Source organism: Haliotis cracherodii, unplaced genomic scaffold (assembly GCF_022045235.1).
Source record: "Haliotis cracherodii isolate W230 unplaced genomic scaffold, xgHalCrac1.p SCAF_4, whole genome shotgun sequence".
Lineage (NCBI taxonomy): Eukaryota > Metazoa > Mollusca > Gastropoda > Lepetellida > Haliotidae > Haliotis > Haliotis cracherodii.
In genome coordinates this window covers 95,927-121,461 of record NW_027266297.1, presented here as the reverse complement: position 1 = coordinate 121,461, position 25,535 = coordinate 95,927, and the positions used below count along the sequence as shown (strand labels likewise).

The window sequence follows — 25,535 nt, the reverse complement described above, 5'->3', positions numbered from 1 at the left end:
AGTCGTCATGCGGACCCTTCATCTTACCTTCAGTAGGTCTGGTAGTCGTCATGCAGACCTTTAATCTGACCCTCAGTAGGTCTGGAAGTCGTCATGCGGACCCTTCGTCTTACCTTCAGTAGGTCTCGAAGTCGTCATGCAGACCTTTAATCTGACCCTCAGTAGGTCTGGAAGTCGTCATGCGGACCCTTCGTCTTACCTTCAGTAGGTCTGGAAGTCGTCATGCAGACCTTTAATCTGACCCTCAGTAGGTCTGGAAGTCGTCATGTGGACCCTTCGTCTTACCTTCAGTAGGTCTGGAAGTCGTCATTCAGACCTTTAATCTGACCCTCAGTAGGTCTGGAAGTCGTCATGTGGACCCTTCGTCTTACCTTCAGTAGGTCTGGAAGTCGTCATTCAGACCTTTAATCTGACCCTCAGTAGGTCTGGAAGTCGTCATGTGGACCCTTCGTCTTACCTTCAGTAGGTCTGGAAGTCGTCATGCACACCTTTAATCTGACCCTCAGTAGGTCTGGAAGTCGTCATGCAGACCTTTAATCTGACCTTCAGTAGGTCTGGAAGTCATCACGCGGACCCTTCATCTTACCTTCAGTAGGTCTGGAAGTCATCATGCAGACCTTTAATCTGACCCTTGGTAGGTCTGGAAGTCGTCATGTGGACCCTTCGTCTTACCTTCAGTAGGTCTGGAAGTCGTCATTCAGACCTTTAATCTGACCCTCAGTAGGTCTGGAAGTCGTCATGCGGACCCTTCGTCTTACCTTCAGTAGGTCTGGAAGTCTTCATGTGGACCCTTCGTCTTACCTTCAGTAGGTCTGGAAGTCGTCATGCAGACCTTTAATCTGACCTTCAGTAGGTCTGGAAGTTGTCATGCGGACCCTTCGTCTTACCTTCAGTAGGTCTGGAAGTCATCATGCACACCTTTAATCTGACCCTCAGTAGGTCTGGAAGTCGTCATGCGGACCCTTCGTCTTTCCTTCAGTAGGTCTGGAAGTTGTCATGCGGACCCTTCGTCTTACCTTCAGTAGGTCTGGAAGTCGTCATGCAGACCTTTAATCTGACCCTCAGTAGGTCTGGAAGTCATCATGCTGACCTTTAATCTGACCCTCAGTAGGTCTGGAAGTCATCATGCAGACCTTTAATCTGACCTTCAGTAGGTCTGGAAGTCGTCATGCAGACCTTTAATCTGACCCTCAGTAGGTCTGGAAGTCGTCATGCAGACCTTTAATCTGACCCTCAGTAGGTCTGGAAGTCGTCATGCGGACCCTTCGTCTTACCTTCAGTAGGTCTGGGCATTGATCTAAAGCAATTCCCCGGGACTGGTTGTTGCCTTTGTTATTGTTTTTTCCCTGTGACTACCCGGATGATATGCAACGCAACTGAGCATGACCAGAGACTAGGCTACCGTCTGCAAGGACAGCTAAATAAATTTGGAGGCAATATTAGTTTTACCCATTTTTGAACACTGATTGGTTAACTGTGATCTATAAACATTTCGACAAAGGGAGCATGTTAATTAATTCCTTCAGCCTAAACAAACAGACAAAAAGAACGCTGGGGCTCATTTGTTGTCGTCATTTGGAAATACCCCTGATTGTTAAAGTTTAAATAAAAGTATCCATGCAGTGAAAGCATTTTCAGATTTCGGATTGCGTCGATAATACGATTACTACTCCCTTGTTGTCATCCACGTTTTCTGGTATAACCCTACACTTGTGTATTTGTCTTGATTCACTTGAAGCTCAGTTAATGAATTTATTACAGGTATAATTAGTGGTAGCACCACTCCGAATACCTGACGAAGGTTCCAATTTGGCATTTATTGTGTCTGGGGTAATTATTCAATCTAAATCCAGGTTTGAAGTGAGGTGAAATGTGTGTTATGTAATATGCACGTGGCAGCCCAGCAAGTGATGAATGATCAGCTGATTTACTTTTTTTGGTAAATCAGAGGATCGTTTGTAGTCATCAAAGGATTAACAGAAAATACATTGATTGATTAATCACTGTTATCTTGCAAGGTGGATATATCAAAAGTGAGTTTTTACATGTCTAGGTTTACAAAAACAAAGGGCATACACTCATATCCTTGCGTGAAGTGCCGATGTAAAAACAACATACTTTGTAAAGGGTTAACCGATAATACGTTGATTAATTGCTCATTGTTATCTAACTCAATGGATTATTTTAGGAACCGTGGACGTTATGAAAATAGTTGTCATATGGGCTTTCTCAGCCGACCTTTGAGACATTACACCTATGTGAAACACCTGAAACAATCTAAGTGATCAGTTGAGAAACGAACACGGGTTATAATATCCCGAAACGATATATATATTTTAAAATATTTGATTGTTACAGAGACACGTGACATCGAATATGTTTCTTTGTACAGCTGCAGACGTTTGGGATATTGTTCCTTTGTGTGGATATTCACAAATACATTCCTCAAACAAGGAAGCTGCCTAAAACTATACACATAAATTTGGTAGGTTGTAATTATGATTTTCACATTGTTTTCCTTCATTTGCAGTAGCATTGGACAGATTCATTCTTGTTCCTCTACGTCTTGGTTTGGAAATTCTTCGATGCGCGATAGACGTTGTTTTCATAAGTCTTTTCCTTTGCATATTAAAGTCAATTTGTAAAATGTGATTCTCTCAGGCAATTTATAAAATGTGTAAATATTTTAGTCATTTTGACTGAAAAATCTGTCCATTTCTTTAACAGATTGACCAAAATTGATTAAGACGATCAATAGGGCCTAAAAACATCACAATAAATTATTATGAAGGATTAGAAGCCAAACAATATAGAAATGGACTTTTCATCGTAACATTTTCAGTCTCTTGGTGATGATATTAAACATAAAAATGTTTGGAATTTGTTGTCATAATAATACAGATGGACATGTTTTTCAGTCAATTTGTAAAATTACTGAATATTCAGGCGTTTAATAAATTTCCGAAGTGAAAATTTTGCACATTTTGACTGTAAAAATATAAACAGGATAAAATAAGAAATGCTCAGGAGAAATATTTACTTTGTGTTGCAAGTCAACATAGTATAAACGAAAATCGCACAATTACCAAGCAAGTGACTTATCAAAACTTTGTCACCATTACCGATGCTACCCACAAAGATACCTACCTTTCCTTATTATTTCCAAAACTGTATTTCATTTTGTTCATCAATGTGACCATACGCCTTTATACTATCAATAAAAGTGACAAATGCGCTTAAGAATTGGGCAGCACAGGTTGCGAACTAGTCTAGGTTTCTACTGGATCATCCGGGTACTCACGGGAAAAAACAATAACAAAGGCAACAACCAGTCCCTGGGAATTGCTTTAGATCAGTGCCCCTTTAATTTGACCTTCAGTAGGTCTGGAAGTCGTCATGCGGACCCTTAGTCTTACCTTCAGTAGGTCTCGAAGTCGTCACGCGGACCCTTAATCTGACCTTTAGCGGGTCTGGACGTCGTCATGCAGAACCTTAGTCTTACCTTCAGTAGGTTTTGAAGTCGTCATTAGGACCTTTAATCTGACCTTCAGTCGGTTTGGAGGTCGTCATGCGGGCCGTTAATCTTCCCTTCAGTCGGTCTGGAAGTGGTCATGCGGACCTTTAATCTGACCTTCAGTCGGTCTGGAAGTTGTCATGCAGACCCTGAATCTGACCTTCAGTGGGTCTGGAAGTCACCGTGTGGACCCTTAATCTTACCTTCAGTAGGTCTGGAAGTCGTCATGCGGACCTTTAATCTGACCTTTAGTGGGTCTGGAAGTCGTCATGCAGACCTTTAATCTGTCCTTTAGTGGGTCTGGAAGTCGTCATGCGGACCTTTAATCTGACCTTCAGTTGGTCTGGAAGTCGTCATGCGGGCCTTTAATCCTACCTTCAGTCGGTCTGGAAGTCGTCATGCGGACCCCTAGAGGCTTGTAGGGTGAGGCGTCATTGGACTCCAGGGACGCACAGACATAGTCATCAAGGAATGACAGCGTAAAGTCCAACTGGAACATAGCATATAAAATAACACATGAGTCTGTGAGTCAGGCGTTCCTCTGCTCTAACCAGTATGCCAGTCTATCACAGCACATGAGTCTGTGAGTGAGGCGTTCCTCTGCTCTAACCGGTATGCCAGTCTATCACAGCACATGAGTCTGTGAGTCAGGCGTTCCTCGGTGCTAACCAGTCTATCACGGCACATGAGTTACTGAGTCAGCCTTGCCTATGCTCTCATACAACTACTCTGTAGTGTTGCACAACCACCTTTCCATACATATGACTCCTCTGCAGGAATATACACATGTCACTACTGCACTGCATAGCCGCTGTATTTGTTTAAAGGAATACAGATGATGATGCATGGCTTCACATATACCTTTTTCACCCTCCCTCCATTTTGGGAGATGCAGAGTTTTCTTGACTTCTCTGGTTGTGCTACAAGGACCTGCACTTCTTGGAACTTCTGCAGTCAGAAAAAGATGTGTCAGTAGTAACGTCCTTAATTGTAAAACCCAGTACAATGTGGCAACATTATATATACACCAGTACTATGTGGCAACATTATATATACACCCGTACTATGTGGCAACATGATATATACACCAGTACAATGTGGCAACATTATATATACACCAGTACTATGCGGCAACATAATATATACACCAGTACAATGTGGCAAACATTATATATACACCAGTACAATGAGGCAACATTATATATACACCAGTACTATGTGGCAACATTATATATACAACCATACTATGTGGCAACATTATATATACACCAGTACTATGTGGCAACAAAATATAAACACCAGTACAATGTGGCAACATTATATCTACACCAGTACTATGTGGCAACATTATATATACACCAGTACTATGTGGCAACATGATATATACACCAGTACAATGTGGCAACAGTATATATACACCAGTACAATGTGGCAACATTATATATACACCAGTTCTATGTGGCAACAGTATATATACACCAGTACTATGTGGCAACATTATATATACACCAGTACTATGTGGCAACATTATATATACACCAGTACAATGTGGCAACAGTATATATACACCAGTACTATGTGGCAACATTATATATACACCAGTTCTATGTGGCAACAGTATATATACACCAGTACTATGTGGCAACATTATATATACACCAGTACTATGTGGCAACATTACATATACACCAGTACTATGTGGCAACATTATATATACACCAGTACTATGTGGCAACATTATATATACACCAGTACAATGTGGCAACATTATATATACACCAGTACTATGTGGCAAACATTATATATACACCAGTACAATGTGGCAACATGTACTATTAAGGTAAAAATATCATTTATAGTTATCTTGAGTCATACTTTTTGCATATCTCATCTCATTCTGAAAAAGTAGTAGAAACTGTTGTACTGTGTTCCCAAGAACAGAGAAAAACATCGCACCTGAACACACCCCTCAGCCTCCAAGCCGGTACACTCGTCACTCTCTCATTTCACTTACCCTTACGGTCGAAACACGCATACTGGAAGCAGGGATGGCTGGGTGGTCGCTATAGTGTATGAGTCGGGATAAGTACAGATAAATATCCTAAAAAATACAAACCTTATCCGGACTCATAGTCATTGCTTGAATCCCACTTGAATCATCCATTGTGCCATACTTTACACTGCCAAATGTACATTGTTACTGTGCCAGGTATCTGGCAAGGTATCATGATAAGTATCAAATTGCGCAGTTGGTATATCGTCCCAGCCATAGCCAATACTATGTGGCAACATTATATTTATGTCAGTAGTACGTGGCAACATCATATACATAAGTACTATAGGCAACATCACATACACCAGTACTACATGGCAGGTATATTTATACACCGGTACCATGTGGCTGCCTCACATACACCAGTACCACGTGGCTGCCTCACATACACCAGTACCACGTGGCTGCCTCACATACACCAGTACCACGTGGCAGGAATATATACACCAGTACCACGTGGCTGCCTCACATACACCAGTACCACGTGGCAGGAATATATACACCAGTACCATGTGGCTGCCTCACATACACCAGTACCACGTGGCAGGAATATATACACCAGTACCACGTGGCTGCCTCACATACACCAGTACCACGTGGCTGCCTCACATACACCAGTACCATGTGGCTGCCTCACATACACCAGTACTACGTGGCTGCCTCACATACACCAGTACTACGTGGCTGCCTCACCATACACCAGTACCACGTGGCTGCCTCACATACACCAGTACCATGTGGCTGCCTCACATACACCAGTACCACGTGGCTGCCTCATATACACCAGTACCACATGGCAGGTATATATACACCAGTACCATGTGGCTGCCTCACATACACCAGTACCACGTGGCTGCCTCACATACTCCAGTACCACATGGCAGGTATATATACACCAGTACCATGTGGCTGCCTCACATACACCAGTACCACATGGCAGGTATATATACACCAGTACCATGTGGCTGCCTCACATACACCAGTACTACGTGGCTGCCTCACATACACCAGTACTACGTGGCTGCCTCACATACACCAGTACCACGTGGCTGCCTCACATACACCAGTACCATGTGGCTGCCTCACATACACCAGTACCACGTGGCTGCCTCATATACACCAGTACCACATGGCAGGTATATATACACCAGTACCATGTGGCTGCCTCACATACACCAGTACCACGTGGCTGCCTCACATACTCCAGTACCACATGGCAGGTATATATACACCAGTACCATGTGGCTGCCTCACATACACCAGTACCACATGGCAGGTATATATACACCAGTACCATGTGGCTGCCTCACATACACCAGTACCACGTGGCTGCCTCACATACACCAGTACTACGTGGCTGCCTCACATACACCAGTACCACGTGGCTGCCTCACATACACCAGTACCATGTGGCTGCCTCACATACACCAGTACCACGTGGCTGCCTCATATACACCAGTACCACATGGCAGGTATATATACACCAGTACCATGTGGCTGCCTCACATACACCAGTACCACGTGGCTGCCTCACATACTCCAGTACCACATGGCAGGTATATATACACCAGTACCATGTGGCTGCCTCACATACACCAGTACCACGTGGCTGCCTCACATACACCAGTACCACATGGCAGGTATATATACACCAGTAATATGTGGCAGCCTCACATACACCAGTACCACATGGCAGGTATATATACACCAGTAATATGTGGCAGCCTCACATACACCAGTACCATGTGGCAGGTATATATACGCCAGTAATATGTGGCAGCCTCACATACACCAGTACCACTTGGCAGGAATATATACACCAGTACTACGTGACAGGTATATATACGCCAGTACTATGTGGCAGGTATATATACGCCAGTACTATGTGGCTGCCTCACATACACCAGTACCACTTGGCAGGAATACATACGCCAGTACTATGTGGCAGCATTATAGACACCAGTACCACTTGGCAGCGTCACATACACCAGTATCACATGCCAGCATTATATACACCAGTACTATGTGGCAGCCTCACTTACACCAGTACTACGTGACAGTGTCACATACACCAGTACCACCACTTGGCAGGAATATATACACCAGTACCATATGGAAGCGTCACACACACCAGTACCACGTGGCAGCGTCACACACACCAGTACCACTTGGCAGCGTCACATACACCAGTACCACTTGGCAGCGTCACATACACCAGTACTATGTGGCAGCGTGACACACACCAGTACTACGTGGCAGCCTCACATACACCAGTACGACTTGGCAGCGTCACATACACCAGTACTACGGGGCAGCGTGACACACACCAGTACTACGTGGCAGCCTCACATACACCAGGACGACTTGGCAGCGTCACATACACCAGTACTACGTGGCAGCGTCACACACACCAGTATCACGTGGCAGCCTCACATACACCAAGACGACTTGGCAGCGTCACATACACCAGTACCACGAGGCAGCGTCACACACACCAGTACTACGTGGCAGCCTCACATACACCAGTACCATGTGGCAGCGTCACACACACCAGTACGACTTAGCAGCGTCACAAACACACCCCAGTACTACGTGGCAGCCTCACATACACCAGTACCACGTGGCAGCGTCACACATACCAGTATCATGTGGCAGCCTCACCATACACCAGTACCACATGGCAGTGTCACATACACCAGTTCCATGTGGCAGGAATATATATACCAGTACCACATGGCAGCCTCACATACACCAGTACCACATGGCAGCCTCACATACACAAGTACCACGTGGCAGCATCACATACACCAGTACTATGTGGCAGCCTCACATACACCAGTACCACATGGCAGCCTCACATACACCAGTACCATGTGTCAGCCTCACATACACCAGTACCACATGGCAGCCTCACATACACCAGTACCACATGGCAGCCTCACATACACCAGTACCACGTGGCAGCCTCACATACACCAGTACCACATGGCAGCCTCACATACACCAGTACCACGTGGCAGCATCACATACACCAGTACAACGTGGCAGCATCACATACACCAGTACTACGTGGCAGCGTCACATACACCAGTACCACATGGCAGCCTCACATACACCAGTACCACATGGCAGCCTCACATACACCAGTACCACATGGCAGCCTCACATACACCAGTACCACGTGGCAGCATCACATACACCGGCACCATATGGCAGCATTATATACGCTAGTACCACGTGGCAGCAATATACCACTGACCTGCTGAAGCTGTGGCTGAGTGAAGGTGTATTTGTTGAAGCCGAACCAGTCCCTCACTGCGCCGGCATCCATCACACCCTTGACCACCAGGTTGATGAGGGAGGAGAAGACCAGCCCGTGTAAGTGGGCGTCAGCCGCCCGGGGGAGGGGGCTACACAGGGCAGCCAGGACTCGCGATGGTTTCTGGGTCCCAAGTCCCATCCTCATCTCACCCAGCACCTGCAACATTTGTCCACCTTAGACGGGGGTTGTTATTTCTGTGTAAAAGACGTACAACTTCCCCATAAAGACTTATTATTTTCTCATAAACTTAGAGTTGAAGAATTAATTTTTTAACTGCAAACTAAAGCAGTAAATACCAACCAGACCCTTACGAACCTGACTCTAACCAAAATGGCTTATGGTGATCCCCACTTGTCAATCTGACCTTTACCAACTTGACCTTGACTTACGGTGATCCCCTTTTACAAACCTGACCTTTACCAACTTGACCTTGACTTACCGTGATCCCCTCTTACCAACCTGACCTTTACCAACCTGACCTTTACCAGCCTGACCTTTACCAACCTGACCTACTTACAGTGATCCTCTCTATTTCGCTACGCCACCTTGCTGGGGATCATACTGGTTGATGGTAGTTACATTGACTGTGATAGGAATTACGTGTTACACAGATGGGGGGACAATTATCTTACGGTACTTTAACCTCCTGGACAGAGCCTTTAATAATGTCAGTTGATAATAGCATCACACTAAATTTAAAAACAAGCAATTAATTATTCACATACATATTTTAAAAGTAGCTGAGAATTTGATGCCTGCTTACGCGGGAAAAAAGATCTTTCAGATTCACTGTTTGACAATGTTAATCCATTGTGACTGCAAAGTCCACATGGTTAAGCAATATATGCTTGATGGTGAACCTTTCATCACAAGGGAAACACTTAGGAGGTTCGTCCTCATCAGTCTTAAGCATATATTTATGGATAAACAGACTGTGACCAATCTTCATTAAATGACCTCGTCAAAAAAGACCTTGTCATGTCTTGACTGACAACCCAAGTAGGCATGACCGATTGTTGGATTAAATTCATGAAGGTTATTGATTCCTAACTGGGTGTCCCACCTTTTTTGTATAAGATCCCGAGTATAACTTTTGATAGTTGGTCTGAAATCGCTGTCCGGGATCAGTAGTGGAGAAAACGGTTTGTCAAGAGCTGCCCCAGCTGCAGCATCAGCTTTCAGGTTACCTGTTATGCCTACATGTAATCGGCAGCCAGCAAAGACGATGTCACATTGGCCAGTAGAAAGATCACTTTATAGTTCTAAAATGTCTAGGATAATAGGGTGATATGATGAGACACTTTTAAGTGCCTGAAGGCAAGACAACGAGTCAGAGAAGATGATGAAATTTTAGATTGTTTTTGATGTTTAACATAAGTCAAAGCTGTTAAGATAGCTTTGGCCTTAGCAGTGAAGATTGAACTATTATTTGGGATTCTTGAGGAGACAGTTCTGGATCCAATGATGGTGGCACTTGCAGCCATCCTTGGACCCGTCTGTAAAAATGGATTTGTGAGAATTATATTTTGATCATAATTGGTTATATGATTGTTGATATACAAAAGGATTTGTTTCACACTTTTTTAGCTGAGATAGAGTGAGGTCTACTTCTGGCTTCACCATCTGCCAGGGTGAGAAGACAGAAGTGGGAAGGGTGATATAATACTGGAAATCGGGAAATTAATGGCCCATAGCCAAAAATGCGATTCAATATGAATGCGATACCCCCTCCTCTCAAGCATCAGTGGATTTATATATAAAGAAAATGTCCTCTGTCATGTTTGCAGGAGAATCCTCACCTTAATCCAACCTTTCATTGATCCAATCACACACAAAATAGCACTGCTTATTAGCACTTAGAACGGTACTTCCGCTAAAACAACACAGCGTGCTGGATCGTGTTGGCCTTTGATGCAGTCGCAAAGAACAAAGACACGGTATTGCGTGGGTGGTGTCTGTCTGGACTTGCAGGTGTGATCAGTGATGACATAAGTGAGTAGAACTCTTGTCTTGACCCCAGAAGTGACAATTCACAGGATGTAATTAGTGTTTGAATGACATTGTTTATATACTTCTTACATGTGCCGCTAAAAAACCAGTGACATGGCATACATAGTTGTTTGTTTTCAGCGTATGTCTAAGTTGGTATATCTGTTATTCAATATGTCTTATTATTGATATAAATGCAGTGTTTAATAATGCAAGCAAAGAACATTCGCATTTTTCGCATTTAACTCACACTCGCATTAATTTCAGGATTTACAGTATTTAGATCTATTTCAGCTGCAGTGATGTGTGGTTGAAGTTTTATTTCAAGTGGTGGAACCAAGTTGGACAAATTCAGAAACTGGTTTTCATATTGAGGTGAAAAAACGCAAATGTGTGCTGGATTTGATTTATTCACTGTTCAAGAGAAGGTTCATCATCCTCCTTATACAAACTGTCCTCGGGAGAGGTCCTAAAAGCTGCAAGACAGAGCTTTAGATGGTGTATTGTGAATTATTTTCTAAATTGCTTTTTAATGGAACCATAGTCTAGTTTGGAGCTTATTAACGATCAGTACAAGTGAAAAAGGGTTGTCTGATCCCCTCCCCACTCGGAATTTTAAACAACTTTTAACAAGTCGAGGGCCTTCAGGCACTTTGCCTTTAGATATTTGATGTGTGGTAAGATTGTGAGATGACTGTCAAATATGAGGCCCAGCCTCCTCTACTACCTTGATTGGAGTACAATCTAAAAATAAATCTGGATCCTTGTGAGAAATATACTTACACGCAAAAGAAATGCAAGTGGTTTTAAGCAAATAGGTATCAAACATGGAACCATAAATTGATACGAGTTTTAGCATGTAGTACTAGTGAAGCCTGATGGTGTCATCAATATTTTTGGTTGCATTTTGGAAGCCCCGAGTAAAAACGTAACATAAAAAACAAATCGCTAAAACGCAAATTTTAAAGAATATGTGGGTATCATGCACCCAACTCGAAAATGCACGAACTGTCACAAACTGTAGTGGGTATAAAACTATGGCCAATTCTTGGGCCTACCACTCCTTGGTCAACAATGCCACGCCTAACTCAAATTCAGAGAAACCAGGCTATCGGAAGTTTGGAAACTGGAGAGTCTGTCCAAAATGTTGCCAGTCATTTCAACATTAACATAACCACAATTTACCGTCTCCTGCATCGATACAATGCTACACTGACCACAGATGACCTTCCTCGGAGCGGCCGTCCTAGGGTTACCACACCTCGACAAGATCGACAGATGACCCGTCAACACCAGCGACATCCATTCCTAACTGCAAGTAAAAGTGCTCGACAGACCATAGGAACACATAATCGACACATTAGCCGGGACACTGTGATGCGACCTCTTCGTTCCAACAACCTCAGATGTCGCCGACCAGCACGTCGTCCTGTTCTCCAACCACTGCATCGACAAGCATGACTTCGGTGGGCACAGGGTCATCGCAATTGGCGTCATCGTGAGTAGAGGCGTGTCTTCTCTGATGAAAGTCGCTTTTGTGACACTGTGTCACTGCTCAGCGGTATATCGACCAAGTGATCAGACCCCACGTTGTTCCATTTTTTGCACAATATCAACAACACATTTTCCAGTAGGACAACGCTCGTCCCCATGTTGCCAGAGCTACCATGGCCTTTCTGCAACAACACAACATCTGTGCTCTACCGTGGCCAGCCCTCAGCCCTGATCTGAACCCCATAGAAAACTTGTGGGATGAGGTTCAAAGGCGTCACAATGTGCGCCCAGTCCCTACAACTGCCGCTGAACTACCCACAGCTGCTCTGGGTGTGTGCAGGAGGATCCCTAGGGCCTTCACAAATCGTCTAATCCACTCAATGTACAGGAGATGTGTGGCAGTGGTCAATGCTAATGGGGGTCACACCAGGTATTGACTGACCTTTTGGGTATTGGCCCGAAACTGTGTAAGCCCTTAACATTTGAAGAAAACAATTATGTCATCTGCCTTTTTAATCCAGTAAACTGTCTTCAGTCAAATTTTTGTCAATCTTGCCCTATTAGTATTTCTTGTCTTTACTTGCGTTTCTTTTGCGTGTGAGTATATATTTATGACGAAAGTGAATACAGTTTGTCTTGCTTTTAGAAAATTTTAAGCCATTTTTGTTGGCCCATTTTTTAATTTTGTTAGGACAAAGCTTGAACAGAAGGAAACAGTTGTTCTTGGTTGGGTTGGTATAGCTCGTCCAAATACACTTGATTAATATGGAAGTGCTCGCCCAAACGCACCTGTTGCGCATGTTCTTTTTTGTGGTAAATCTCGTGCGTGTCATGCTGATGAGACGGACCACTACGTTGAACGGGGTAACATGTGGAAGTTGACATTGATTCATTGTGGGACGAAGACGTCCTCAGAGCTCCAGTCAGGAGATTGCCACTGCTAATACTAGAATTAACTTCCATTATCCACTTTATAACAGAAAGTGGTCAATTATTCACTTTTGATGAATATATAGAAACATTACATTTTGAGGCGATTTAGTTAGTGTGGCAATGAAGGTTTGTGTTTCTGTCTTCTGTTTCTGTTTAATTAAAATGCCCGACATGATATTTTTGACTTGTTGTTTATTTAACGGGGAATAACGTGCCTCATTCCCAGAGCTGTAACTGTCTTTCTATTGTATTCATCTTCTTACCACAACAAGAAATGTTGAAATCGTCCACAAACAGTGAACTGTGAACCACTATTTTTTCATACTTCAGTAAGACTATTAATTTTGATGCTGAAAGTGTGACATATATTAGTATGCTGTCTTGAGGGATGCCCTGATCTTGATCGAAATGATCAGAGAGGGTAGAGCCCACCCGTACTTGAAGTTGTCTGCTAAAAATTGACATATGATCTGAGGTATTCTGCCCTTTAATCCAAATTCACACAATTTTTTTAAAATACCATGTTTCCACGTTGTATCATATGCCTTCTCTAGGTCGAAAAAGATTGATAGAGTATGTTGTTTGTTGACAATGGAATTTTTAATAAATGATTCCAAACGCACCAAATCGTCAATGGTACTTCTGTTTTTTTTTAAACCACACTGGATGTCACTCTGGAGGTTATTCCAGGTACCAGACTAATCGATTGTTGACCATGTGCTCCATGGTTTTACAAACACAGCTCGTTAATGATATTGGATGGTAGTTGGATGGATCTGCATGATCCCGTCCAGGCTTTGGTATAGGTATGATAACAGCATTGTGCCACAAAGGAGGGACATTTCCGGTTGTCAATATTTCATTAAATGTATTAAGTAAAGTTTCCAAACATGAATCGGGCAAGTGTTTTTAGAAGCTGATAGTGGACATTGTCGGGTAATGCTGTCATGAGATTGCCCTAGGGCAGTATGTAATTCGTGGAGTGAAAATGTTTCATAATAGTCCTCACCATTATCAGAGTTAAACTTTCTGTTTTTCTTTTCCTGCATTTTTTGAAAGGTCTGAAATTGAGGGTTATAGTCGGATGATGAGGAATGATTTGCAGCAGTGTCACCAAGTTTGTTGTCAATTTCAGATTTAGTTGTCAAAAATGTATGACCATCTTTGAGATGGTGAACTCCAGATTTGGATCCTTTGCACTTACCGTGTTTTCTTGAGTATATTGTGCACTTTTTAAAAAAACCCACAGCTGTGTAGAAGGGGGTGCGCATTATACACGAATTAATGAGTTTTGATGGTTTTTTTCCCCCCATGGAAAGACATTACTGTGAGCACGTAAAACCGGAAATACCATGTCAACAAATCCATACTGAAGTTCGCAAATTATTCATGTAATTACACTGTCTGGCTATAAAAAGTGTTCTTTGTATATCTGGACTTGTTTGTAACTTATTTCATTAATTTTATTCAAAATTCTTTTTAATAATCTTTTGAATCACGTTCCAAAACCTTGGACATGGGTGTGCAGGAATTGATTTTGGATTCATAGTTCCTCCTGAATTGATGTTTAAAAGTAAGTCTCGCTATGTTGCCCATGATCCTAATGTGATTCAGGTTGTGGACAATGGGATGTCGACTAAAATATTTCTAAATTTATTTTTTTTAGCTTGTTTACAATTATCATCACATGATAATGGGATTACATATATGAGGGTTTGGAGAGGAATTAAGAATGCTTTTGTCTCCAATAGCATTTAATAAATCTGAAAGAAATTGAATAGGATCAGGAACATTCCTGAAACTGTCAGGTTTTAGTTTTTCAGTACATAGTGTTTGGAATAAAGACCTATTGGCCTTTGTAAAGTTCCACCCTGTTGAAGGTGGTTTGTCAAACGGATAAATAGTTGTAGCTGAGGTGAAATTGGGTTTAACTTCGCGGCCAAGATTATTGCACTTATATAACGATGTGCATGCAAGTGTGTGTGTGTGGCTGCTTGAACTAGTCCGAACTGATGCCGATTTATAGTGCTAGCTCACTGAGATACCATCCCGCAGTTTAACATGAATACCCCATTCAGACACAGTATACTGACTCCAAGCCGACCAGTCCTTGTTTAAGCCCCTTAATGCCGAGCGCCAGTCAGGGTAACAACACGTACAATCTTTTAACGTCTTTTGGCATGACGCGTCAGGGGATCGAACCCCGGACCTTCCGCTCTACTTCTAGACCACAGTGGGATTAATAGTTTTAAGTATTGTTGGAAAATGGTCACTTCCACAAAGGTCATCATGGACCGACCATTCAAATTCATTTAAAATATTTGAATCTGTCAGAAAGGTCAAGGGCAGAGTATGTGCCAGTGGCAGGATGCAGATAGGTGGTATTACCATCATTGAAGATGCATAAAGCATTGTTTGAGATAAAATCTTCAAGGACTTTTCCCTAATTATTTGTATCAGTACTCCCCCATAGGGGATTATGACCTTTTAAATCACCAATGATAATACAGAGCTTCGGGAGCTAATCGTACAAAGTATGAAGATCTGATTGACTGTTAGCTGAGGAAGGTGGAAGATACAGTGAACACAGTTTAAACACCATGTTGAAAGTGACACAGACAGCAACAGCTTGTAGAGTAGTGTTGAATGGAACAGGGCTATGGATTAAGCCAGGCTTCACCAGGATAGAAGAACCTCCTGCAGCTTTATCACCAGCCGGGGAAAATGAGTGTCAAGAACTGTACTGACGGATATCATATCGATCTATGTGTTGTGTTGTGTTGTGTTGTGTTGTGTTGTGGATTCTTGGTTACCTCCATGTCCAGAGGAACACAGGAGTTATCGACCTCTGCTGGTACCTCATCAGGAGAGGTGGCCTTTGGTGGTGGTGGTGTTTGCAGCTGCTCTTTATGCTGCATTTGTTTCAATAATTTTTGAAGGTGTCACAGACGAAGGAGTCACAGATGGAGGTGTCACAGACGAAGGTGTCACAGATGAAGGTGTCACAGATGAAGGTGTCACAGATGGAGTCACAGACGAAGGTGTCACAGATGAAGGAGTCACAGACGAAGGTGTCACAGATGAAGTTGTCACAGACGATGGTGACACAGACGAAGGTGTCACAGACGAAGGAGTCACAGACGAAGGTGTCACAGATGAAGGTGTCACAGATGAAGGTGTCACAGATGGAGTCACAGACGAAGGTGTCACAGACAAAGGAGTCACAGATGAAGGTGTATGAGACATTTTGTTCGGTCTTTATTTTCATAATCTGGGACTCATGTTTCCACAGACAGGATCTAGAAGATGCCATGTGGTTCCCACCACAGTTTGAACAATTCACATCCTTGCTGCAGTCAGTGGCCTGGTGTTTGTCGCAGCTACGGTAACAAACAGCAGTGGCATGGCAGGACTTTTATCCCTGCTTGGCAGGTGTAGCACTGGAGTGGATTGGGGATATACACCTCCACTTCAATGCTACAATATCCAGCTTTAATGGCTTGGGGGATAGTCGTTCAGGCGAAAGTAAAGAGGTAGGTGTTGGATGGTTCGACCACAACATCATTCTTGAAAGAAAATCGTTTGACTGCTGTGACCGACTGTTGTTCCGACTGTTATATCGTCTTCGGTAATGCCGGACAGGCAGCATGCTCTGCGACGGACAATGCCCTTACTTGAGTTCAGTGTCTTGTGCACTGAGACAACAACCTTGATATTGACAAACTATTTTAATTTGAGCAGACTGACAGATTGTTGTCTCTGTGTACATTCTACAAGGAGAGAGCCAAAATGAAGCTGGTCAACATTTGTAACCTCTCCTCTAATACCAGTGATACCTTTGGAGATTGCAAATGGATTCAATTTGATTGATTCTTTGTCTAAAGCTTTGATTTCCAAGATACGTGGCCAATAGTCAGGTCTAGTGGGCATTGTAGTTTCATCTGATTTGATGTGTCGTCTTTTTGAACCAGGGTGATGGGAAGCCATGCTCAGAAGGAAAATACTTCTGCACTCCTTTTCCCCACCCACCATGGAGTGTGAACAAGGACAGTCTTATGCTGCAGTGGATCTCCAAGCTGCAAATTTGACGGGAAAAGCTATAACTATCTACCAAATTATGGGTCAGGCTGGTTCGGCCCATAACAATTAATTGGAGACGTACATAATTCGGAGGTCAGAATCACCAGATTGGCCCATGAGCCACCGCCTTCTTGGCATAGGGCTCTAAGCAAGTTTTATAGATTGAGACATGTATATATAAGACATTTTGAATGAATTTATTTTTAAATATCAAATAGTGTATGCACAGGGCATGACATGACCAGCCAATTGATAGAATTGGGCCCATTATACCGCCTGTCAAGGCAAAGTTAGACTCTCCATACAATATAACTACAAATGTTGGAGATGACTGATCTCCTACCCAAACAGCCAGGTTGACAAGGTTGTTGGACTCTCCATACAATATAACTACAAATGTTGGAGATGACTGATTTCCTACCCAAACAGCCAGGTTGACAAGGTTGTTGGACTCTCCATACAATATAACTACAAATGTTGGAGATGACTGATCTCCTACCCAAGCAGCCAGGTTGACAAGGTTGTTGGACTCTCCATACAATATAACTACAAATGTTGGAGATGACTGATCTCCTACCCTAACAGCCAGGTTGACAAGGTTGTTGGACTCTCCATACAATATAACTACAAATGTTGGAGATGACTGATCTCCTACCCTAACAGCCAGGTTGACAAGGTTGTTGGACTCTCCATACAATATAACTACAAATGTTGGAGATGACTGATCTCCTACCCAAGCAGCCAGGTTGACAAGGTTGTTGGACTCTCCATACAATATAACTACAAATGTTGGAGATGACTCATTTCCTACCCTAACAGCCAGGTTGACAAGGTTGTTGGACTCTCCATACAATATAACTACAAATGTTGGAGATGACTGATCTCCTACCCAAGCAGCCAGGTTGACAAGGTTGTTGGACTCTCCATACAATATAACTATAAATGTTAGAGATGACTGATCTCCTACCCAAACAGCCAGGTGCAACAATGCTGTCGGACATTCGGCATTCTCCAAGCAAGGAAGGTAACTCTGGACAAGAAACTCCTCAAATTCTTTGTTCTCCTTTAGATGTAGTTCTGAAACATAGATTTGCAGAATTATTATTATTTTGCAGAATGAGAGAGTGAGAGCCTCAAACGACACAACTGAGCCTCCTTCAACACAATTGAGCCTCCCTCCACATAACTAAGCCTCCCAACACAGAGCCTTCCTCCATACAACTAAGCCTCCCACCACAAACAGCCTCCAGCCACACAACTAAGACTCCCACCACACAACTGGGCCTCCCTCCACACAACTAAGTCTCCTATCACACAACTGAGCCTCCTGCCACACAACTGGGCCTTCCTCCACACAACTGGGCCTCCCTCCACACAACTAAGTCTCCCATCACACAACTGAGCCTCCCTCCACACAACTCAGCCTCCCTCCACATAACTAAGCCTCCCACCACAAAGAGACTCCAGCCACACAAGTAAGCCTCCTTCCACACAACTGACCCTCAAACCACATAACTTAGCCTCAAGTCACACAACTGAGGATCCCACCACATAACTGAGCCTACTGCTACACAACTGAGGATACCACCCCACAACTGAGCCTCCTACCACACAACTGAAGTCTCCCACACACAACTGAGGATCCCAACACACAACTATGCCTCCTGCAACACAACAAATGATCCTACCACACAACTGAGCCTCCCTCCACACAACTAAGCCTCCTTCCACACAACTAAGCCTCCCACCACAAAGAGACTCCAGCCACACAAGTAAGCCTCCTTCCACACAACTGACCCTCAAACCACATAACTTGGCCTCAAGTCACACAACTGAGGATCCCACCACATAACTGAGCATACTGCCACACAATTGAGGATACCACCACACAACTGAGCCTCCCACCACACAACTGAAGATCCCACCACACAACTAAACCTCCTGCAACACAACAAAGGTTCCTACCACACAACTGAGCCTCCTGCTACTCAAATGAGGATTCTGCCACACAACTGAGGATTCTGCCACACAACTGAGCCTCCTGCCACATAACTGAGGATTCTGCCACACAACTGAGGATTCTGCCACACCATTGAGCCTCCTGCCACACAACTGAGGATTCTGCCACACAACTGAGTCTCCTGCCACACAACTGAGGATTCTGCCACACAACTGAGGATTCTGCCACACAACTGAGTCTCCTGCCACACAAATGAGGATTCTGCCACACAATTGAGCCTCCTGCAACACAACTGAGGAGTCTGCCACACAACTGGGAATTCTACCACACAACTGAGCCTCCTCCCACACATCTGAGCCTCCTGTAACACAACTTAGGATTCTGTCATAGCGACTGATTTACGACATCCATTGTCTGAAGAACATTTGATTGCAAAGGCTCATTACCCTGGAGCCATGACATCTATATGCCTTGAAACACTTAATTGCTGTTATTTATTAGATGCTAATCCTATTTGTTAATCCCCATTTTTGTGTACATCGACCAGGATGTTCTGCCATCCTGAACAGGATGTGCAAGTATGTCACTGATGATTTACTGTTTACATTTATATTTATTACTTACTAAATTTCAGGTGACCTTGACTATATAAGCCTTGGTCCAGAGAGGAAAAAAAGAAAGGTCTTACCCTAAGCCTAGCTTCTTCCAAGTACCAGGTTCTTCCCTTGATGCAGTGAGTGAGATCTACCCATGTACCTGGTTCTTCCCTTGATGCAGTGAGTGAGATCTACCCATGTACCTGGTTCTTCCCTTGATGCAGTGAGTGAGACCTACCCATGTACCTGGTTCTTCCCTTGATGCAGTGAGTGAGACCTACCCATGAACCTGGTTCTTCCCTTGATGCAGTGAGTGAGATCTACCCATGAACCTGGTTCTTCCCTTGATGCAGTGAGTGAGACCTACCCATGTACCTGGTTCTTCCCTTGATGCAGTGAGTGAGACCTACCCATGAACCTGGTTCTTCCCTTGATGCAGTGAGTGAGATCTACCCATGTACCTGGTTCTTCCCTTGATGCAGTGAGTGAGACCTACCCATGTACCTGGTTCTTCCCTTGATGCAGTGAGTGAGATCTACCCATGTACCTGGTTCTTCCCTTGATGCAGTGAGTGAGATCTACCCATGAACCTGGTTCTTCCCTTGATGCAGTGAGAGAAGTCTACCCATGTACCCGGTTATTCCCTTGATGAAGTGAGTGAGATCTACCCATGTACCTGGTTCTTCCCTTGATGCAGTGAGTGAGATCTACCCATGTACCTGGTTCTTCCCTTGATGCAGTGAGTGAGATCTACCCATGTACCTGGTTCTTCCCTTGATGCAGTGAGTGAGACCTACCCATGAACCTGGTTCTTCCCTTGATGCAGTGAATGAGATCTACCCATGTACCTGGTTCTTTCCTTGATGCAGTGAGTGAGATCTACCCATGTACCCGGTTCTTCCCTTGATGCAGTGAGTGAGATCTACCCATGTACCTGGTTCTTCCCTTGATGCAGTGAGTGAGATCTACCCATGAACCTGGTTCTTCCCTTGATGCAGTGAGTGAGACCTACCCATGTACCAGGTTCTTCCCTTGATGCAGTGAGTGAGACCTACCCATGTACCCGGTTCTTCCCTTGATGCAGTTAGTGAGATCTACCCATGAACCTGGTTCTTCCCTTGATGCAGTGAGTGAGATCTACCCATGTACCAGGTTCTTCCCTTGATGCAGTGAGTGAGATCTACCCATGTACCAGGTTCTTCCCTTGATGTAGTGAGTGAGATCTACCCATGTACCCGGTTCTTTCCTTGATGCAGTGAGTGAGATCTACCCATGTACCTGGTTCTTCCCTTGATGCAGTGAGTGAGATCTACCCATGTACCTGGTTCTTCCCTTGATGCAGTGAGTGAGATCTACCCATGTACCCGGTTCATCCCTTGATGCAGTGAGTGAGACCTACCCATGTCCAGTTTATCCATGAGTTGGTCAACAAGAGCGCTGTTGGTACACTCCACCAGGACAGCGTTGACAGTTTCCACGTACCACTGAATGTCGGGAGACCACTTGACCCGGGTTAAGGACAACAGCAGTGGAGTAATGGAGAAATAAACGAGCTCTGAATCAACAGTCTTCTGATTCCTCCAACTTCCACCATGTTATGGTGGATAACATCCTATCTGTGGTTCTCACAATGTCAAATTACCTGACCTTGATATTCATTACCGACCAATCGAACGGCAATAAACCTCATGGGAAAAGGGAGCTAACTCATATTACCTAGAAACCCAAACCACTGCCAATTTTAATGAATATGAAGACATCCTTTCCATCAAAAAGATGTTTAAGGACTTTCTTTGTGCTGTCTGTCCGTGTTTCAAAGTTGAATTTCAAGCAGCCTTGATCATAGCCAATCAAATTGGCAAATGGAAATCAAGAACATTGTACGAGAATTGAAGGCGCATGTCCGCAGAGATGTAGCTTATTAAAATTCCGATCCGAAGGTGAAAAAATTAACTGGAAATATCAAACTGGTTTGAAACAGTGTTAAGTGTTGTCCTAGATTTTGTAATGCCAAACAACCCAGTAAATTTTTACTCTTTTTATCGTACACAATAAAATTACAGTGCAATAATTGTTTTATTCAACAGCCATATGGAAACTGTGAGTGAACAAAATTCTGCCTGATATCTGAATGACATCAGTATATATCAATGGATTTGAATGCTGATGTATATAACACATTTACTGTAAATCTTGAAATTAACATGAGTGAATTAAATGCGAAGAATGCGAGTGGTCCTTGTTTACATTAATGAAACTTCGCATTTAGATAGCCTCACTGCACTTTTAGATAGCCTCACTGCACACTTTAGATAGCCTCACTGCACACTTTAGACAGCCTCACTGCACACTTTAGATAGCCTCACTGCACACTTTAGATAGCCTCACTGCACACTTTAGATAGCCTCACTGCACACTTTAGTAAGCCTCACTGCACACTTTAGACAGCCTCACTGCACACTTTAGATAGCCGCACTGCACTCTTTAGATAGCCTCACTGCACACTTTAGATAGCCTCACTGCACACTTTAGATAGCCTCACTGCACACTTTAGATAGCCTCACTGCACACTTTAGATAGCCTCACTGCACACTTTAGATAGCCTCACTGCACACTTTAGATAGCCTCACTGCACACTTTAGATAGCCTCACTGCAAACTTTAGATAGCCTCACTGCACACTTTAGTAAGCCTCACTGCACACTTTAGACAGCCTCACTGCACACTTTAGATAGCCTCACTGCACACTTTAGATAGCCTCACTGCACACTTTAGTAAGCCTCACTGCACACTTTAGACAGCCTCACTGCACACTTTAGACAGCCTCACTGCACACTTTAGATAGCCTCACTGCACACTTTAGATAGCCTCACTGCACACTTAAGATAGCCTCACTGCACACTTTAGATAGCCTCACTGCACACTTTAGATAGCCTCACTGCACACTTTAGTAAGCCTCACTGCACACTTTAGACAGCCTCACTGCACACTTTAGATAGCCGCACTGCACTCTTTAGATAGCCTTACTGCACACTTTAGATAGCCTCACTGCACACTTTAGATAGAGGAAATGCCAACTTGAATATGAACACAAATACAGTTTATGGAGCAGCAGTTGTAACAAGTCCACAGCAATGTCATTTAACCAATAGGGATTACACAATGGGCATCCTGTGAGTTATCACTGCTGGGGTCAAGAGTTCTACCTACTCATGTCAAACTAGGCATCATTGACGACTCCAGTGAGTGAACTGTTGTTGGTTTAATTAATTTATTGTCTTTAAACTTCTCAAACGTCAATTTAACAGAACAAACAAATAAACTGTGTGTTGTTTTTAGGGAAACACTGTTTATTGTTATTACAGAAGTGCTTTACTCAGTGCTATTTGCTGTTTAGTTGGATTAAGGTAAGGATATGTATCATTCCACTGGGGATGGGGTGGGGGGAGTCTCACTGATTTTATGTCGCATTTTTGGCTAGGTGTCAGTAGTTGTATAAACTTGGAGATGCATTAATAACAAGATTTACAGTATTTGATACAGAATACAGAGGTGTACATGGCCCAAAGACAAGCTAGGGGCAAAGCCTCGAAACTCGTCCATTGACTCAGCTCACTCAGCCCAGTGGGAAATCGCTGTGGATAATGACATAATATGTTTTGTGCTATTTTGTTCCTGAGAAACCAAACTACTCCAACACAACCATCCCTATTGAATTTCCCTAATCCCTATTTTGGTATTATCACAAATCATAAGAAATGATGAAATCATTCTTCATAAACAAGAGAATTCAGAAGGTGACAAATCCCGCTGGCATCCATCAATAGGAAAGACCAAATCATCTGACTGTTACTTTAAGTCCAACTTAATGAGAGAATTTCTATCTAACCTGTCAGTCCATATACAAGAGCAGTTAATGAGCCTCCCAAATTAGTAAAATCTAAATATTTTTTACATTTGTATACTTATCCTGCATTACTACGTATTGCATTTACTGCTGTCTTGGACAGAGAGACGAACTGTGTGAGATCCAGCTGCTGAAGAAAAGTTGTTCCAACCGGTATATGGCAGCACCCCTCGCACAGTCGGCATGTGACACGGAGGGCACTTCGACTTCATAATGCAGGATAAGTATACAAATGTAAAAAATAATTAGATTTTACTAAATTTTTTAACTTATCCTGCATTACACTGTTTTGCATCTTTATCAGATGACATGGCTGGTGGTCAAACTTTCAGATGTGATCAATAATAAACCCTCATCAAGGTCCGATGAATCCGCACCACATACAAGTGATGACCGGGACATCTACATCCATTCCTGTCTTCAGGAAACAAAAGTTGAGGCAAAAAGGAAAACCCTGAATAGGTGACAGAAATAGAATGAGGAGGGTAGCCAAAAACTAGAACTTACCTAAGAGCGAATGTGGAACGCAGTAGATCATCTAGAATGGAAAGAACAGAGTTGATGGCGACCAGGTAAGTGGAGATGGTAGAGCCTTTCAACCGATGGGTGCTGCGCAAGTACAGAAGGAACTCAGCCAGGAACTGTGGTGACGCTGTCATCGGATCCTGGTGTTTGTCTGAACAAAATGCCTGGAACGAGCACCATTTATCATCATGCAGTCCCCGTGTAGATGGACAGTGGACTGAAGCAATAGCCTTGGCCGCTCTAGCGGAATAGCCCTTGGCTCATGGGGCTTTCTGCCAGTCATGCAGACGAAACCGTGTGGGTTTTAGGGTGTGGCAATGAACCGTGTGGGTGGAGCAGAAGGTTGGACCATACTGGAAGTTCCAGGGGGTTGTCTCTGGGTTGCCTGGATCTTTGAAAAACCATGGGATGGAGACCTGGAGGTGGAAAAGTGTACACGTGTAATCCTTCCCAGGGAACACTGAAGGCGTTGACTGCCACAGCAGCTGGATCTGGCACCGGTGAAATGTAAGGCGACAGCTGGAGACGTGGTGAAGAGATCGATGTTTGGAGTGTCGTTTGACATAGTTTGGCGAACACCTCTGGGTGCAGCTTCCATTCGGTACTGCACGAAGAAATGTGATCATTTCCATCCCCTGAGCATCGTATAAGCGCTCTTGTTCTTATGTATTGAAGTGATGATGAAAGGCGATAACACGATACTAGGCATGTAGTCAACAGGAGTTGATGGAACAGTTGTGGGGCGAATTAGAAAATCAACGCTGTATCTGGTAGCCAAGGCTGAGGATATAAAGGTGTCGTAGTCTCAAAGATCAAACCGTACGAAGGAAGGCGATCTTTTCCTTCCCTTGAAAGCCGTATAAGCGCTAAAGTCGTTTAAGACGCTGCAATTCTCAGTGCAGAGTTGTTCCCTCTGGCACGCCAGAAACCTATGATTGTGGGTTCGAATCCCAGTTCCCCCCGATTATGTTTCTAGGTTTGTCAGCACCATACCCGTGCTCGTGAGTTTCACCGAAGTGGTAAACGTCTGAGACCTGCATCATTTCGGGCTTTCCTCTCACATTAAGCTGACATGTCGTGATATAACTGGAATAATGTTAAAATCCTTGTTAAACCCAACTTACTCACTCACTCACTATCGTTCTTTTAGCGAGCGGCGATGA

General features: G+C 43.6%; 1 protein-coding gene across 1 annotated transcript in view; it reads right to left on the bottom strand.

Moving 5' to 3' along the window:
• Positions 1 to 25,535, bottom strand: part of LOC139479838 (AP-4 complex subunit epsilon-1-like) — a 104,224-nt gene that overhangs the window by 25,425 nt on the left and 53,264 nt on the right. Inside the window, exons 12-16 of the mRNA XM_071262731.1 lie at positions 21,341 to 21,446; positions 18,353 to 18,462; positions 8,827 to 9,045; positions 4,376 to 4,462; positions 3,890 to 4,004 (exon numbers count right to left, since the gene is read on the bottom strand). Of these exons, the coding sequence (XP_071118832.1) occupies positions 3,890 to 4,004; positions 4,376 to 4,462; positions 8,827 to 9,045; positions 18,353 to 18,462; positions 21,341 to 21,446 (637 nt within the window). The remainder of the gene's footprint in view (positions 1 to 3,889; positions 4,005 to 4,375; positions 4,463 to 8,826; positions 9,046 to 18,352; positions 18,463 to 21,340; positions 21,447 to 25,535) is intronic.